Genomic DNA, 17941 nt, shown 5'->3' on the forward strand with positions numbered 1-17941 from the left:
ACAGAGTAAAGATCCCTCTACACCGTCCCCATCAAACACTCCCAGGACAGGTACAGCACGGGGTTAGATACAGAGTAAAGCTCCCTCTACACTGTCCAAATCAAACACTCCCAGCGCAGGTACAGCACGGGGTTAGATACAGAGTAAATCTCTCTCTACACTGTCCCCATCAAACACTCCCAGGGCAGGTACAGCACGGGGTTAGATACAGAGTAAATCTCTCTCTACACTGTCCCCATCAAACTCTCCCAGGGCAGGTACAGCACGGGGTTAGATACAGAGTAAATCTCTCTCTACACTGTCCCCATCAAACACTCCCAGGGCAGGTACAGCACGGGGTTAGATACAGAGTAAAGCTCCTTTTGCACAATCTTCACCCAAGCCTTAAAGGGCCATTCAAAAACTGTTGCAAAGTGACACTTCACACCAGATATACTTCAGAACTGAGCAAAATTGCCATTTTCATACTGTTGCCAAGATGTGTGTACTGTGGAAAAAAGCTGGTTTGAAACTACCCAAGTTCAATTCATACAGCATCGTTACACCACCATACAGTACAGGGACACAAAACGCTTTCCCCCAGGAATCCAGGTTGAAATTATATATTTTTTTTTATTTTGCACACTGTTGGTGATAAAATTCTACGATAGAGAACTGATGACTGTACCAGCAATGCCCGGTAAGGATACCACGGTGTTTACAGATGTTCAAGAGAAGAGAAAGCATTTAGTATATTTATCTTTCCCAGAGGTAAATAGTGATACAAAACAAAGACCAACTGATGTATTTATTTTGGAAGCTTGAGAGTTCAGCAATCAGATAAAACTGAAGGGTTTCTGTTTTGCTTTTATCCAATGCCAAAAGGAAGCATAGCCAGTGGACAGAACAGTGCCTTTCTCTGCTAAAGTGAGCATCTTCAGAGTCTATTGGCCTCATCCTCCCACCAACATCATTAATTGTCATTAATTATGGCTGGAGATTCCAGAAGTAAAATCGAGCAAATGTCTTTAAAAAATATAGTACAGTGCTTCTATATACACATTTTAAAAAGATGTTCATGTTTGTATTGGTATCTGATGTTAAACAAACTGTGCACAATAGCAGAGAAAGGCTTCACATTGATTGAAGTGCTCCAATTTCAATGGAAATGCATTCACTTATTGTGATTAAGAAGAGTTTTTTGACCACAGACTACAATGCAGCAATATTACAATCCACGGTCAACTAATCTAGACTCCTGCGCCAAGGCAAGAGGAAGATTTGTAAATGAATTCAGACACGTGCTAAGCGCTCCAGGATATGTCGGTACTGTTCCACAGTGCTCTGGTAGGTCTCCTCCAAGTATTCCTGCTCTTGGCTCACACTCATCTCTGCTTGTTGTGCAAGCCAATCTTCTGGCATCAAACGGGAAAGACGTGTTGCTTCTTTTTTATTTTTCTGGCAAAATTAAACAAGGTATGTAATGGAACTCCTTCAGAACAGGTTCTCCACACTCAAGAGCCAGAAAGGACACAGCAATTTAATTTCTTTCCTTCCCTTTGGTCCACTTACAGTTATTAAAAAAAAAAATTCAATTAATAAAATCTGGAATTGAAAGCTAGTCTCAGTAATAGTGACCATGAAACTATCGTTGATTATTGTAAAAACCCATCTGGTTCGCTAGGGGAGGAAATTTGCCATCCTTACTTGGTCTGGCCTACACATGACTCCACGTCCACAGGAATATGGCTGACTCTCAACTGCCCTCTGAACTGGTGGGGCAACCCACTCAGTTCAAGGGCAATTAGGGATGGGCAATAGATACTGGCCTTGCCAGTGACGCCCACATCACATGAAAGAAATGTAGGACTCATGGGGCTTATGGTATCAGAGTGTTGGCGCACTTTGGGAGGAAGTGGGATTTTAGTGTAGCAAGGGAAAACTGCAGGCAAATGCTGCACTGAAGCAACAGTGCCAGGGTAGACAATTGGATATGGCAGTAACGACTAGATGGGGTTACAACCATACACATCGTCACAATAGTGAGAGGCTGCTAATTGAAATCAAGGAACATACCAATTTCATCTTGAGAAAGGAGCATTAAATGGGTAATGGTATCGCAGTGGATATGGTACTGAATTATCCACATGGTAAGAGACACGGTAACTTTAAAACCAACCTTTCAGTAAAAGCAGGTGATTTATGGGCTGCCAGCAGGCAGAAAATGACCATGAAATGAAATGGACTGTGGTTAAAAACCCAACTAACGTGCTTTTAGGAAGAGAAGCTGCCACCCTGACCCTGTCTTGGATAAGCAGCATTTATCAGCTGTGTAATAACATTCACGAGAAAATCAAGTGTGACCACTTCACAGACTAGCTCCAATTTTCTATGGATTACTCAGCTGTGGGGACATGAAATAGGCTGATGAATTGTCTGGGCAGTTTTTGGCTGTCTCTGTGATTTCTAGGAATTTTTGTGACAAGGGTTGTGGAGTAAAGCATTCAGAATCCAAGTAATGATGGGATGGAGCGAATGACACAAGAGATGCCAGCTTGTCACTGATACCCAGCATTTACACTCAAATGCCCTCAGGGATGTAATAGCTGACCTCCTGTGCATTTTAGATTCATCCTTGTGCCCAGCCCTCTCCATGCTACCTCCCCAAATCCATTTCCACCGCGTGCCCCCCAACTCTGTTCCACTTGTGTTTGTCATTGTTCCAAATACCTTAAAAGGAATGGCAAGCCTGCGTTTCACATCCAACCGGTACTCGCTGCTCTGCACTGAATCACTCATGTTGGTCACTCGCAGCCGTAGAATCTCATACACTCGTCTTGAGTGATGCTGAAAAGTAAAGCTACAATCTCAATGCCAATGAGGTATAAAAATGGCTGCATTTTAACAAAACAGAACTGGAGGGCAGTTTGTTGAGCTTACATACAATCTGAAATCTGGAGTAATTGGAGCAGCACAGCCACCTGTCTTGGATGCACAATCTTTTGGAGTCACATTCCCCAACTTCTGTGCCAGCCCCTCCCTTTCCCCTGCTACTGGGCACCCCTTAGCATGCCCAGAGTTGTGTGTGGGAGATTAGTGAGGATACTGAATCAGTGCTACGACTTGCCTGAGCACAGGCAAGACTACAACAAAACCAAAAATACTGAAGATGCTGGAAATCTGAAACGGAAACAGAAAATGCTGAAAATACTCAGCAGGTCTGGCAGCATCTGTGGAGAGAGAAACAGAGTTAACGCTCCAGGTCGATGGCCTTTCATCTGACAAAGGGCTAGCAACCTGAAACGTTAACTCGGTTTCCCTCTCCACAGATGCTGCCAGACCTGCTGAATATTTCCACGATTTTCTGTTTTTACTTCAGACGAGACTGACTTCCATGGATTGAAATCCAAGGTCTCTCACACCCCATGCAATACATTAGTGATGGAAGCTGTGCTTAAAAGTTAGAAGCTCCACCATGGGGGCATGGGATGCTCTGCTGCACAGGACCCTGAAGTGCTCATGATCTCCACAGGGGTCTGCAGCTCACTCATGTGGCCCTGCACAGATGTAGGTTCTGAACCAGTCCATAGACATCTCTGTGCAGGTTCCTTAAGAAGCTTGAAGGGACTGCCTTGGCTCAATGGGTAGCACTCTGACTTCTGAGCCAGAAGGGAGTCCCACTCTAGAAACAGAAGCACATAATCCAGACTGATACTCCAGTGCGCACTAAGTGCTGCACTGTTAAAGGCATCTTATTTCAGATGAGATGTTCAACCGAGTTCTGTCTGACCTCTCAAGTGGATGTAAAATCTCCCACTGCGCTATTCACATTAGAACAGGGGAGTTCTCCCCTGTGTCTTGGCCAGTATTTATCACTCAACCAACATCACAAAAACAGATGATCTGGTCAGTCACATTGCTGTTTGTGGGAGCTGTGGACAAATTGGCTACAGTGTTTCCTACTTTACAACAATGACTACACTTGAAAAAATATTTTACTGGCTGCAAAGTGCTTTGGAACAACCAGAGGTCTTGAAAGGTGCCATAGAAATGCAAGTTCTTTCTTCTTTCTTAAAACGCTGCTGAACTAAAAGTGCATTTGTAGGAGCCCTCGAACATGCAGGCAGCAGATGTTTAGTGCCCAGAATGTGCTGGGTGTCATGGTATAACACAAGCAGATTGCACCATAGCAATAGCATCCTGCAAAAGACATGGGCACACCCATGTACTTATAACATTATCAGAGTACTGTGTATTGTTCTTCTGTGATGCTTCCCTCAGTTTAGAGTGAAGTGTGCTGAAACTGCAGTGAAAGGTGATAATGTAAATTTAAAATTTTTAAAATTTCATTAAAAAATTTAAGGGTTAAAAAAGTGCTTCTCTCAAACTGACAGCATTTTGCCCCTTTAAAAGACATTGAAATGGGTCGCGAATCTCAATTAAATATTTAAGGAATTCCAAATTTGAGTAATTATAACTCAATGTGTGGAAGATCATAATTCTGACCAGTGTCCACTTTTACTGAATGTCTGCCTTGTGTACTCTAACGCACTTCGATTATGAATATATTGCCTTCAAGGCATATTTGAACCAAATAAAGAATTCCCACCATGACTGGCTTCAAAGGACAGAACGGATTGATGCAGCTAATAATCCACAAACAAGCATACATACAAGCCCCCTCCCCATATCTTTAGCAACTAAAGTTGTTCCCAACAGCAATGTGTCCACAGTCAAAACCGATAATGAGAAAACCTCACTGTTCCACACTATATTGGGAATATCCTGACTTCTTGTTTAGCTTTAAAGGTGGTATCCAATTTAGGAAAAATGCAACTTAAATTTTATTTGGATAAATGTGGATTAATTAAGGCAAGTCAGCACCGATTTGTTAAAGTCAAACCATGTTTAACTACAGAGTTTTTCCAGATAGTTCCGTTTTTGTCCATGTTTAACTAACTTGCTTGAGTTTTTTGATGAGGTAACAGAGAGGATTGATGAGGGTAATGTGGTTGATGTGGTGCGCATGGGTTTCCAAAAGGCATTTGATAAAGTGCCATAAGACAGGCTTGCCAGCAAAGTTGAAGCTCATGGAATAAAAAGGGATAGTGGCAGCACGAATACAAAATTGCCTGACTGACAGGAAACAAAGTAGTGGGGAACAGCTGTTTTATCAACTGGAGGAAGGTATACAGTAGGGTGTCTCAGGGGTCAGTGTTAGGACCACTGATTTGCTTGATATATATTAATGACCTAAACTTGGCTGGCAATTTCAAAATTTGCAGGCAACACAAAACTTGCAAGTTTGAGAGCTGTGAGGAAGAAAGTGATAGACTTCAAGAGAATGTGACAGGCTGGTGGAATAGAAAGACACACAGCAAATTAAATTTCATGCAGAGAAGTGTGAAGTGATATATTTTTGTGGGAAGAGTGAGAGACAATATAAAATAAAATGTGCAATTCTAAAAGGGATGCAGGGGCAGAGGGACCAGGGGGAGTATATGTGAACAAATCATTGAAGGGGGCAGGGCAGGTTGAGAAGTTAATAAAGCACACGGCATCCTGGGCTTTATAAAAAGGGACAGGATACAAAAGCAAGGGAGTTATGGTAAGCGTTCATGAAACATTGGTTCAGCCTCAACTGGAGAATTGTGTCCAATGTTGGGCACCACACTTTTGGAAGGATGTGAAGATTTTAGATATGGTGTGGAAAAGACTTACGGGAATGGTTCCAGGGATGGGGAACTTCAGTTATGTGGATAGATTGGAGAAGTTGGGGCTGCTCTCCTTGGAGAAGAGAAGGTTAAGAAGAGATTTGATAGAGGTGTTCAAAATCATGAGGGTTCTGGACAGAGTAGATCAGGAAAAACTGTTCCCATTGGTGGAAGGATCAAGAACCAGAGAACACTGATTTAAAGTGACTGGCAACTGAACCAATGGTGACATAAGACAAAACTATTTTCTTTAGCAAGTGGTTAGGATCTCAAATTTACTGCCCAAGTGTGTGGTGGAGGCAGATTCAATCATGGCCTTCGAAAGGAAATTGAATAAGCACTTGAAGAGAAAAAGTTGCACAACGCTGGGGAGAGGGCAGGGAAGTGGGACTCACTGAGTTGCTCTATCAGAGTCAGAACAGACATGATGGACTAAATGGCCTCCTTCTGCGTTGCAACCATTCTATAATTCTATGAAATCTGACTGTATGTACACTACATTTGGCAACATCTCTTGAACTGAAACTCAGTACTGGAATTGGTGTTTATCAAAAATGAATCCTTAGGCAAGGCCAATATTTATTGCCCATCTAGCTTTGGTTTCCTCCGTTATCTAATATGGCCGTTTCTTGCATGTGCAGCCACCTGTTGTACATTCTAACATGGCTGTAGAGTCCCATGACAGACCTGTATGGCTTTCCACATTGTGAGCAGGGATGAATTGCCAGATTTTGTAGGGACTGCCCAGTCTTTCTAGCTTGCCTTTTGTCCTTAGCTGCCTGTATTCTTTACTGTTTGAAGGAAACAACACCACTACTTGAGATTGTTTCCCAGGTAGCTCTTTATTGTACATTTTTCTCCCAGTCCATAGTGGATACATTTCTTCAGGCTTACCTTCAAGGAGTCCTTGAACCTTAATCTCGGCCTGCCTCGCAGTTCAAGTTTAAGTTGTGAATACATGACTGCCTTAGGAATTTTTTCACCAGTCATATGTACTACACGTCTACTCCATCTGAGCTGGGCTTTGATGATGAGTACTTCAATTCCAGACATTTCTGCTCTTAGAAGTATCTCAGTATGTGACACTTTGTCCTCCCATTTGGTGCTCATGTTGTTTCCAAAGCATCTCATGTGGAACCTGTCTAACTGCTTAATATATCTGGAGTATGTCTGAGTCTATGTCTCACAGGCAGAACAGAGGGTAGGTATTCTGGGGAAGAGAATTCCACAGACTAATGACCCTCAGAAAAAAAATTCTCCTCACCTGTGTCTTAAACAGTAGACCTCTTATTCTTAAATGGTGTCTCCTAGTTTTAGTCTCTCCCACAAGTGGAAACATCCTCTCAGTATCCACCCTGTTAAGTCCCCTCAGAATCTTATATATTTCAATAAGATCACCTCTCATTCTTCTAAACTCCAATGAATACAGGCCCAACCCGTTCAACCTTTCAGTTATCTACAGCCTTCAGGGTTGTGTCATTGGTAGTTTTAGCAGCCGGGGTATAGTCAGGATCTGGTGATGGTTGGTAGAGTATCTCTGTTTCCCTTAGGCTGATAGTTAGCCCATAGTCAGCCACTGAGAGACACTCCGTGATTCATTAGTTGACGGCCATGCTCACAGTGTGACACAAGGGCAGAGTCATCAGCAAACAGCAATTCCTGCATCATCGTCTCTAATACTTTAGTTGAGGATTTCAGTCGTCTCAGGTTGAAGAGGCTGCCGTCTGTTCTGAATTGGATGTAGATTCCATCAAATGTTCCAGAAAACATGGCGGCAAACAGTATATGGAAAAGCACAGGGTCTGTGACGCAGCCCTGCTTCACATCACTCGTTACGTTAAAGGAGTCAGTGTATTCACCACAGTCAGCGACTCTGGTCGTCATCCCATTGTGAAACTGCTCAATCAGATTTACAGCTCGATCAGGACATCCCAGTTTGGCTAAGGCTTTCCACAAAGCCTCTCTGTTTACTGTGTCAAAGGATTTTGTCAGGTTAACAAAGGCACAGGACAGTCCCTTCTGCTGTTCACAGCATTTCTCTTGTATTTGTCAAAGGGTGAAGATCGAGTTGCAAGTGCCTCTGCTTTTCCTGAACCCACCTTGACTCTCTGGCAGTGCACATTCTGCTATGTGATTTACCAGTCTGTCATATTAAACAGCTGAAGTTGGAATAGCAACTTTCATTAATTTACAATAAAGCAATGCATGGGATAACCAAGGCTGCCACCCACCACATGTTAAAATCATGTCAACCTAAAGTCATGCCATGTTTAATAGAAGAATAGTTTTTTTGGAAGAATTGACTGATTATGCTCAGGCAGCACTCCTTGTGTCTCTATGTTTTTGTTATAGTTAAACACAAAATTGATGAGGAAAAGACCTGCTATCCCTTCAAGTCTGCCCTGTTTCCAATGATGTCTTGAGCATATTGACAAGACAATGTTACATGGATTTTCAGAATACCTTCAATGACATGTCCCCCAGGAGGCTTATTACCAAACATCAGGCATACGGTACAAAGGAAGTGTAGCAGTATAGAAAGTTGGATTATGAGTAGAAAAGGAGAAAGTTAGGGTTGAAATGGGTGTTTCTGGGACTGGAGTCCACTTTTACTAAAAGACAGACAGACTTGCATTTATTATAGTGCCTTTCACACCTACCAGACATCCCAAAACATTTTATGGCCAATGAAGTACAGTGAAGTGCAGTCACTGTCGTAATGCAGGAAAAGCAGCAACCAATTTGTACATAGCAAACTCCACAAACAGCAGTGTTATAATGACCAGATAGTCCATTTCTGTGACACTGATTGAAATCTTGACCAGGACATCGGGAAGACTGCCCTGCTCTTCTTTGCAATAGTACCATGAGATCTTTTATAGCCACCTGAGAGGCAAACAGGTCTCAGTTTAATGTTTCATCTGAAAGACAGTGTATAAGTGACCGTGTCAGAGCCCACAAAGACAATGAGGTTGTATGATTCAATAAGTCTGATGCAGCCTGAAGCCCAGGTTAGTGTGTAAATATTATAAACTACAATTACCTTATTTATTTTCCAGGTTCTTCTGGCCTCTTCTATCATTTCTGCACTGAATCCTTTCTTGAGTTTTTCAGGTACAAAGGCATGGAGCTCCTGACAGAGCTTGGCAAGAACAAAATCGCGTAATTTCACAAAATCCTCGGATGGTTCTTCAGCTGAAATTCCAAAACAAACGCCCTTAAAAAAATGCAGGATTTGGAACAGAAGTTACTGCAAGCTTAAGTTAAGACTACAGGAATGTGGAAAGGTCATTCCACCCAACCAACTCCATCACTGCTCAGGATTATGTAGCACTTGTTTTTTTAAAAAAATGCTGAACCTCTCCTTATGCTTGTTAGTAATCATGATTGTAGTTACAGCTTCCTTCATAATTAATGAAGCCATCAGTGCCCACATGCAGCAAGACCTGGACAACATTCAGGCTTCAGCTGATAAATGATAAGAAACATTCGTACCACACAAGTGCCAGGCAATGCCCAACTCCAGCAAGAGAGAATCTAACCATCTTCCCTTGACATTCAATGGCTTTACCTCTGCTGAATCCCCCACCATCAACATCCTGGGGTTACCATTGACCAGAAACTGAACTGGACTAGCCAGATAAATACGATGGCTACAAAAGCAGGTCAGAGGCTAGGAATCCTGCGACAAGTAACTCACCTCCTGACTCCCCAAAGCCTGTCCACCATCTATAAGGCACAAGTCAGGAGTGTGATGGAGTACTCCCCACTTTGCCTGGATGAGTGCAGCTCCACCAACACTCATGAAGCCCGACACCAGCCAGGATAAAGCAGCCCCGCTTGATCAGCACTCCATTCACCATCTTCAATATTCACTCCCTCCACCACCGACGTACAGTGGCCGCAGTGTCTATCATATACTGCAGCAACTCACCAAAACTTGACATAAACTGCAGCAACTCATTTTTGCCCAAAGTGCTCTGCCCACAACAGGTTGTCACTAACAGTGGGTGGTTTACAGAAAACAGACTTAAATCACACTTCCCCAGCCCAAGCCTCCATGGCCTTACGATTTAGGCTAGAAATTCCAACATGTTCCTCATGCATGGGAAGAGGGTATAGAAATTCTCCTGGTTACTTTCGGGCAAGGAGTCCTGCTGGCACACATTACATTTCAACTGCTCCAAATTCAGATTTCCTCGGCCACATTGTACTATTCATTTTGCTTTTGCCTGAAAATGGCTGAAGAGGTTTCAATGGAGACACTAACCAGTGATATCCAGTATGGAAGGGTTTGCTGTGTAAAACCTCTGGACTGTCTCCAACAGCTGCGCACCATGTCCTTCACCCTGGAATGGAGGCAGCACCAGCATTTGGCTTTAAGATAAAATAAGAATCAACCAATAAATAGAAATCACTGTTCAACTGAGAGAAAAACAGAACAACTTTATTGGCATGTGTCCTTTTGACTGCTACTCTTGGCCCGAGCCTTTTACTTGTACCTCCTTGACTCCTCCCCTTCCTGCCACTTGGTCAGTCCAGTTTTCAATTCTTCTTCTGGGGGTCCTTAGTCTCACCAATCCCTACTCCTTTGCTTTCCTGCCATTGTCTCTTGGATAAGTCCACAGCTTTCTCCTACCATTCTGGGAAGGGCCCAACAAGGGACCCATCGCTGCTTCTTTACAAACAGAAACCCCAACTGCTCCATCCTCTTCTCATGCTGACCTTCCCAGAGTGCCTACTGAGGGCTAACTGCTAACCTCCTTCATTGTTTACCCCATCCCATACCACCCTCCCACAGACAGATCAATATTTATCCCTCCCCCTCAATCAACACCATTCCCCATTCCCCAGCCCTCCACATTTCCCTCCAGAACAAAGCCACAACTTACTATGGATGACTATGTCAACATCATGATCTTGACAGAAACTTGGCCCTTTGCCTGAGGCTTCCCTGACTCACTGTAATTTCCATCTACCCCAGCAGTGATCTGGTCCATTATCACCAAATCAGCTCTGTCCTTTACGTAGTCATCTAATGTGACACCTCTACTCCTAACATCTCAACAACAAACACGGCCGTCTTCACCCATTTCTCCTACCCTTCCCAAGCAACTTCCTCTGTGCCTGCCTCAGAATACCCTGCAATTTCATTCACAGGCCATACCAAAACTTCCAAATGTCTCCTCTTTAGCTGTCCTTTCAGCATGACTGAACTAACAGTCTCATACCCTCTCCACTACAACGCCCAACATACTTCCATCTCTATATCACTGCCTGTCTCCATCTCATGTCTTGGTCCATCTGCTGCTGAAACTGAAATGTATGTTGGTCACCTTCAGGCCAGACTCTTCCAATACTCACCTGATCAGCTTCTCATTCGCCAAGCCATAAACTTTAGCCCATCCAAAACTCTGCTGCTGTTTCTGTCCCGCTGACTCAGCACCCCTGTCCTTGCCGACTTACATTGGCACCAATACCTCCAATTTGAAGTTCTTATCCTTGTGTTTAAATCTCAGTGCAGATTCGATGGGCCGAAGGGCCTCTTCTGCACTGCGATTCTTCATGGCTTCGCTCCTTCCTCCCTCTGTAACCTCCTTCAGCCCTATAACACCTTCCTCCCATCCCAAACTCTCCCTTTCTCTTTGCGTCCATCTCTTCTCCCCTCATCCCACTTTCTTGCAGCCGTACCTTCAGCCATCTAAACCCTACATTCCACGATTCCCTCACTGACCTTCTGCTTCTCCACCTCTCACTCTTCAGAACCTACCTCTTCCACCAAGTTTTTGGTCACCCATCCCAACATCTCCTCCTTTGGCTCAACATCAATTCTTGTCTAACATGGCTATGTGCAGCATCCCATTTTTCTACATTAAAAGATGCAATGTAAATACATGTAGCAGTTGCGAAGGAAATCTAACCCTCTGTAAATGGTATTGTCACATTGCCATCTGATCAGGTGGGTATTATGGTTATTGTTTTGGGATTTTTTTTCACACAGCGAGTGGTTAACGTCTGGAATATATACTGCTGAGAGTGTGGTGGAGGCAGGTTCAATCGAAGCATTCAAGAGGGTGTTGGATTACCTGAAAAGGAAGAATGTGCAGGGTTATGGGAAGGAGATGGGAGAATGGCCCTAGGTGCTTTGCTCATTCTGAGAGCTGGTGTAGACACGATGTGCCAAATGGACTGTGCTATAACCATTTTGTGATTTCTCATTATAATTTGCAGTTTGATCAGCATTTATCTAGAACGTTTCTGTAAGGGATTTTGCTGGTTACCTACCCTATTCGGGGTCTCATTTTGTCAGGGTATGCATAGAAATTATATACAGTCATATAACCCACTGTTGCATAGCGTGGTGAGCCATCTTCAAGGTACTTCTCAAATCTGCAGAAAACAGAAATTGACAGAATCACAACTGCTTCTTGAATTTTTTTCAAGCCCTCCACTGGAGATAATGTGCATAGCCCCTACCCAATCTCCAACTACTCTCAATACACAGTGATCCTATATTTTTTTTAAATACATTTATGGGATGTGGACGTTGCTGGCTAGACCAGCATTTATTGCCCATCCCTAATTGCCCTAGAAAAGCTGGTGGTGAGCTGCCTTCTTGAACTGCTGCAGCCCCTGAGGTGTTCCTTGTGGAAATGTACTACAGGTTACTGTTGGTGAAGTTTTGATGTTATGACTATATGGCGCATCAGTTTTTCCTTCACTAACAGGTAGATGCCTTTATTCAGCAAGAAATGTTGGCCATAACTGACCACATCATACACATCCTAGCTTTAAGCATAGGCAGTAAGTAATACAAGCTCTGCTAAAAACCTCCCTGCAACGCATCAGATATATACTTACACCAGGAAGAACTGCCATTTGTCATCATCCACATCGATGAAGCTCGCTGTTTCAATGAACCAGATGAGGAAGGTCTGCAACCTCTCATGGTATTCTTTGAATCCTGGACAGCTAATATCAGTCTGCATGAAAGAGGATGATCATCATTACTGAACTGTGATACAATTCAGCTAGTAGATCTTTCAGATTGGACAAGCAATGTGCCCTAAAAACTTTGATATTTTCGATGAAAACCTTACATCTTGACCGGTCATCTTGGTTCATAGATGATTATCGTGCTTTGTAATTTGTGTCAAGCAGCTCAGTTTCCTCTGATGGATAACAAAAAGTGGGGATGAAACTTTACTCTACAAGGCATGACATGGATCTGGGATACTGATGGATAAAGGCATGATGCCATCAGCAGAGTGTGGTAACAGTAGGGAGCACGAATTGGACTTTATAACCGGGGAGCTGAGCAGGAACCTCAGGGAGTAATTGATTTTGTACTAAGCACTTGTCCAGCCTCACCTGGAGTACTGACTGACTATAGCTCTGGGCTCAGTATCATGAGAAAGACAGCAAGGAGAGGGGACAGTGGAGGACAACGAAACTGAGATCTGGTGCAAGGCCCTGGGTTAAAGGGAGAGGCTGCAGAAACTGGGATGTTCACACGGGAGAGGAGAGGCTCAGGAGGATCATAGAGGACATGGCCAAGATAAACATCAATATATTTAACACAGTCACAGATTGTACAAGAGCGACAGCCTGAAACTTAAAATATGTAGGGTGAAAGGAGAGTTTAGATTTAACTCCTTTACACAGAGGGAGGTGAAGGAATGGAACAGACTGTCCAGCAAGGCAGTGGGCTTGATTTGAACCTGCTGATCCAGAGAGGGTTAGACATTCACCCACTGGATAAATTCTTGCTGTTTTTCTCTCTCTAGCACTCCTGAAAGGGCACAGGCTTTCTGGGTATGATCTTTCAGGCATTGCCTACCCTCCTGCACCACACCCAACTGGTCATTTCTTGTGTGAACTGAGCCAGTGAGCATTGGCAGGACATTCAACCATGAAGGGAGGTATCAAGAGATTTGAACCTCAATCTGCCCCCACCCGAGTTCCCTGTGTGTGCATTGTTCAGCAGGGGTTATTGGACAACAATCAGAAGTTGACCAATTCTTTCCCCTCTCCCAGTACCCACCAGCCAAATAATACCAGTAGTACTGGTGTGCTGCTCCTTGATATCAGATCAGCAACATGTTATAATGCTGACTCCAAGAAATACTTTTAAACAGCACTGGTTGCTGCACACTCTCCAAGAGATTAGGATATCCAAGGTGGCTTCCTCAAAGAGAGTCAAGGGCCATCACTTCTGGCCCTCCTCCTTGTATTAGGTGGAACCTTGTCCTGAAAACAGAGCCATCTTGAGCTGCAAATTTGAGGGCATGTGCCATGAGAAACATGTGACCATCCTTTCAGTCAATAACTGAGCATGGAGAATGTGTTGGAAGGATTTACTGTGAAGCTCCTTTAAGATTGCAGTGTTTCAATGGGTTCTGCCCTATGTTTGCCATGCTGCAGCTTGTTAGAAGTCAAAGGGCAGTAAGATTGTTAAAAAGAAAAAGCCTTTGGCAGGGTGACCAGCACAAAAGCAGATTTGGAGAACACACATTGTGCCGTTGCTATTTGAAATCGATGCTTGGATAGGAAACTGCTGGCTACCATTGCCTCGACACCTTTTCTCAAGTCCGTCACCACCTTCCTTCCATAGTTACAATCGGGTTCTCTGGGCATTGCAGAGAGTATTACCCTGTTCAGCTGCCAGGAACTGCAAATGGCTCTTCCTTAGGGAGGGTGTCCTGGAGTGCCATTCCTTTGCTTCATTGCATGCATCATAGGCTCAAGGGAATTACCTGTTCTGAGATCAGTTCCCTCAGCACACACCACAGATGGAACTTATGACCTTACTGGTGCATATGCATGATTTGCTACACAAGGCATAGCATTTACCCTATAAGCCACAGCAAGCACCGGGAACACTCTTTAACACAGAACTATACATTCAATATGCAAACAGCTGACTTGACCTTCAAACATGTTAAGCTGCAAGAAATCTCTCAAAAATGAAGTACAGTACCACATGAGAGAACTGTGGGAAACCACGAGTATTAACAGAAACAGAGAAGTTTAGAAAGGCTCCTTTTAATAAGCTGAAAATGCCACTTTCACTTGGAGCTAAAATGAAGACGCTCGAGCAGACGAGTCCGTAGAAATGATATGTTCTGAGGCTGGTCCTAAGACAGGCTAGGAGTAACCAATGGGGCACATCATTGTGCTAGAGAAGAGCTAGAGAGAAACCGAACAGGCAGACAGAAAGCACACGGAGGCCAGGAGAAAGAAAGACAGAGGTAGAGCTCATAAAAGGTCATCAGCCTGAAAGGTTAATCCGGTTTCTCTCTCCACAGATGTTGCCTGACCCGCTGAATACTTCCAGCATCCACAGTATTTTGTTTTTGTATTAGCACACAGAGTTTTAGACAATCATTGGTATATAAAAATTAAGGCTGAGATTAGGTATACCTAGGAATAAAGCAGACAATGCCAAAAGGAAGATCAACTTACAGACTCCACAAGGTGAAGATGAGTGACCAGAGGGAGGCAGATCTGCCCTACTAATCCATTGGAGGACGAAGAGGAGGTTGCAATGCAGAAAAACAGCAGAAACTTCCAGAGAGATGTAGTTAGACAAAACTGGGCAGCAAATTAGCTGGCGATAGCCAGGCTGAAGCAGCTTTGGAAACAGACACATAACCGACTTACCAGAAACTGACTGAGAATCCAGGGAGAAAAGTCGAGGTGCCCCAAAGACAATGGGTATGGATGATGGAGCCATCACTACAGCCTTGTAATGGCAATCGAGCCCAGCTTAGTTCACCGAGTACGGCAGCTGGGTCTATGACTGGATCCGGACTAAAGCCCCAGTCACTTGAGGTGTCCTGATGGCGGAAATGCTACACACTATGCAATATGTCTACGATATTCCAGCACAGACAGGTCAGTAAACAGCAGAGTGAGGAGGAGAAAAACCCTGAAACACTCTGCTCTTGCGCAGTGAGGAGGAGGGTTACACCTGAAATGATGCCAGCGATCCCAACAGGAGCCACCAACACTAATCCCACTCTTGGTTGGACAATAAATGCTGGCATTGCCATGTATGCCCACATCCTATGAATGAATATAAGAGAGCAGGGTGATGCCCAACAGGTATGTTGCTGAACCTGTTGGGTTAACTTTGAGTTGAAGATAAAGTTTTCACATTGGCAACCACATCAATGCTCGTTTCCTCAGACAGCTCCCAGAAAATTACCTGCAAGCCCCTTTAATGGGATAGTGATGAATTTAAACGTACAAGGAGTTTATAGTATTATAATTTAAATAGAGAGGCCCATGATTACTAATCCATTTGAAAAGTGGTCCTTCAACCAAAAAAATTTGAGAACCACTTGGATAGTGGTTATGTTACTGGACTAATAACCCGAAGAACTTCAGTTCAAATCCTACAATGGCAGTTTGTTTTCTTAAAAAAATCAATTCTAATTGTCAGAGTCTGGAAATAAAAAGCAAGATGACATGGAGCGGTCACATTTTTGTAAAGACCCCAATTGCATGTCAATGTCTTTTTGGAAATGTAACCTGTCCTCTTTAACCAGTCTGGTTGGCTGAGACTCCAATCCCATACCAACATCGTTGATTCTTTCTTGCCCTCTGAAGTGACCTAGTAAGCCACTAGAAAGGGGAAAAACAAAACTGCACACATCACTTGACTGCAACTTAGGCTCTGCATTCAGACATGATGAAGGTACACTCTTTGCAATTAACCCTGCCAAGTTTCACCCGCCACCCCAAACTAACATCTGGGATCTGCTGCCAAAGTTGGGAGAGAGAATAGTCTCACAAACTAGTCAAGCAGCAGTCTTACATAAAGAACGTGCATTTCTATAGCGCCTTCCACAACCTCATGGCGTCCCATAGAAATTTAGAATCACTGAAGTGTAGTCACTGTTTTATTGTAGAAAACACAGCAGCAAATTTGAGCACAGCAAGATTCCACAAACAGCAATGTGATAACACCCAGATAATCTGCTTTTGTGATTTTGACTGAGGGATAAAGATTGGTCATGACACCTCTGCCCTTCTGAATAATGCCACGGGATCTTGCACGTCCACCTGAAAGGGCAGATTGGGCCTCGGCTCAACATTTCGTCCAAAAGAAAACCTCTGACAGTGCGGCATTCCCTCAGTATTGCACTGGAGTGTCAGCTGAATTTTACACTGAAGTCTCTGGAGCGGGGCTTGAACCCACGACCCTCTGATTCAGATGTGAGGGTGCTATGACAGCTGCATGAAGTCTTGTAGCATCAGGTCAAACACAAGCCAGGAAACTGCCTGCTGATGAATCAGTACTCCCATGTGAAACACCACTTGGAAGAAGCACTAAGGATGGCAAAAGCACAGAATATACTCTGGGTGGGAGACTTCAATGCCCATCACCAAAAGTGACTCATTAGCTACTGACTGAGCTGGCCGAGTCCTGAAGGACATATGCGCCATACTGGGCCTGTGGTGAGGGAACCAACATGAGGGGAAAAGGTTCTTGGTGTCATCTTCACTAATCTACCAGTTGCAAATACATTTACCCATGACAGTTTTCATAAGAATGAACACTACCACAGTCCTTGTGGAGACAATGTCTCGTGTTCACATTGAGGATACCCTCCATCATGTTGTGTAGCACTACCACTGTGCTAAATGGAATAGATTTCAAACAGATCTAGCAACTCAAGACTGGGCATCCATGAGGTGCTGTGGGCCATCAGCAGCAGCAGAATTGTACTCAACCACAATCTGTAACCTCATGGCCTGGCATATCCCCCACTCTACCATTACCATCAAGCCAGAGGATCAACCCTGGTTCAATGAAGAGTGCAGGAGGGCATGCCAGGAGCAGCACCAGGCATACCTAAAAATGGGGTGTCAACCTGGTGAAACTATAACACAGGACTACTTGCATACCAAACAGCATAAGCAACAAGTGATAGACAGAGCTAAGCGATCCCACAACCAACAGATCAGATCTAAGCTCTGCAGTCCTGCCACATCCAGTCATGAATGGTAGTGGACAATTAAACAACTCACTGGAGGAGGAGGCTCCACAAATATCCCCATCCTCAATGATGGAGGAGCCCAGCACATCAGTGCAAAAGACAAGGCTGAAGTATTTGCTACAATCTTCAGCCAAAAGTGCCAGGTGGATGATCCATCTCAGCCTTCACCTGAGGTCCCCAGCAGCACAGATGCCAGTCTTCAGCCATTGTGATTCACTCTACATGATATCAAGAAATGGC

The 17941-nt window shown here is 43.9% G+C and overlaps 1 protein-coding gene across 2 annotated transcripts in view; it reads right to left on the reverse strand.

Moving 5' to 3' along the window:
• Positions 1–586: 586 nt before the first annotated feature.
• Positions 587–17941, reverse strand: part of hat1 (histone acetyltransferase 1) — a 36683-nt gene continuing 19328 nt past the window's right edge. For both annotated transcript variants that reach the window (XM_041180490.1, XM_041180488.1), the window contains 6 exons: positions 12555–12676; positions 11979–12083; positions 9964–10070; positions 8737–8888; positions 2710–2826; positions 587–1437 (listed from right to left, as the gene is read on the reverse strand). In XM_041180490.1, coding sequence (XP_041036424.1) covers positions 1273–1437; positions 2710–2826; positions 8737–8888; positions 9964–10070; positions 11979–12083; positions 12555–12676 — 768 coding nt within the window. In that variant the 3' untranslated portion in view covers positions 587–1272. The remainder of the gene's footprint in view (positions 1438–2709; positions 2827–8736; positions 8889–9963; positions 10071–11978; positions 12084–12554; positions 12677–17941) is intronic.

Source organism: Carcharodon carcharias, chromosome X, assembly GCF_017639515.1.
Source record: "Carcharodon carcharias isolate sCarCar2 chromosome X, sCarCar2.pri, whole genome shotgun sequence".
Classification (NCBI taxonomy): domain Eukaryota; kingdom Metazoa; phylum Chordata; class Chondrichthyes; order Lamniformes; family Lamnidae; genus Carcharodon; species Carcharodon carcharias.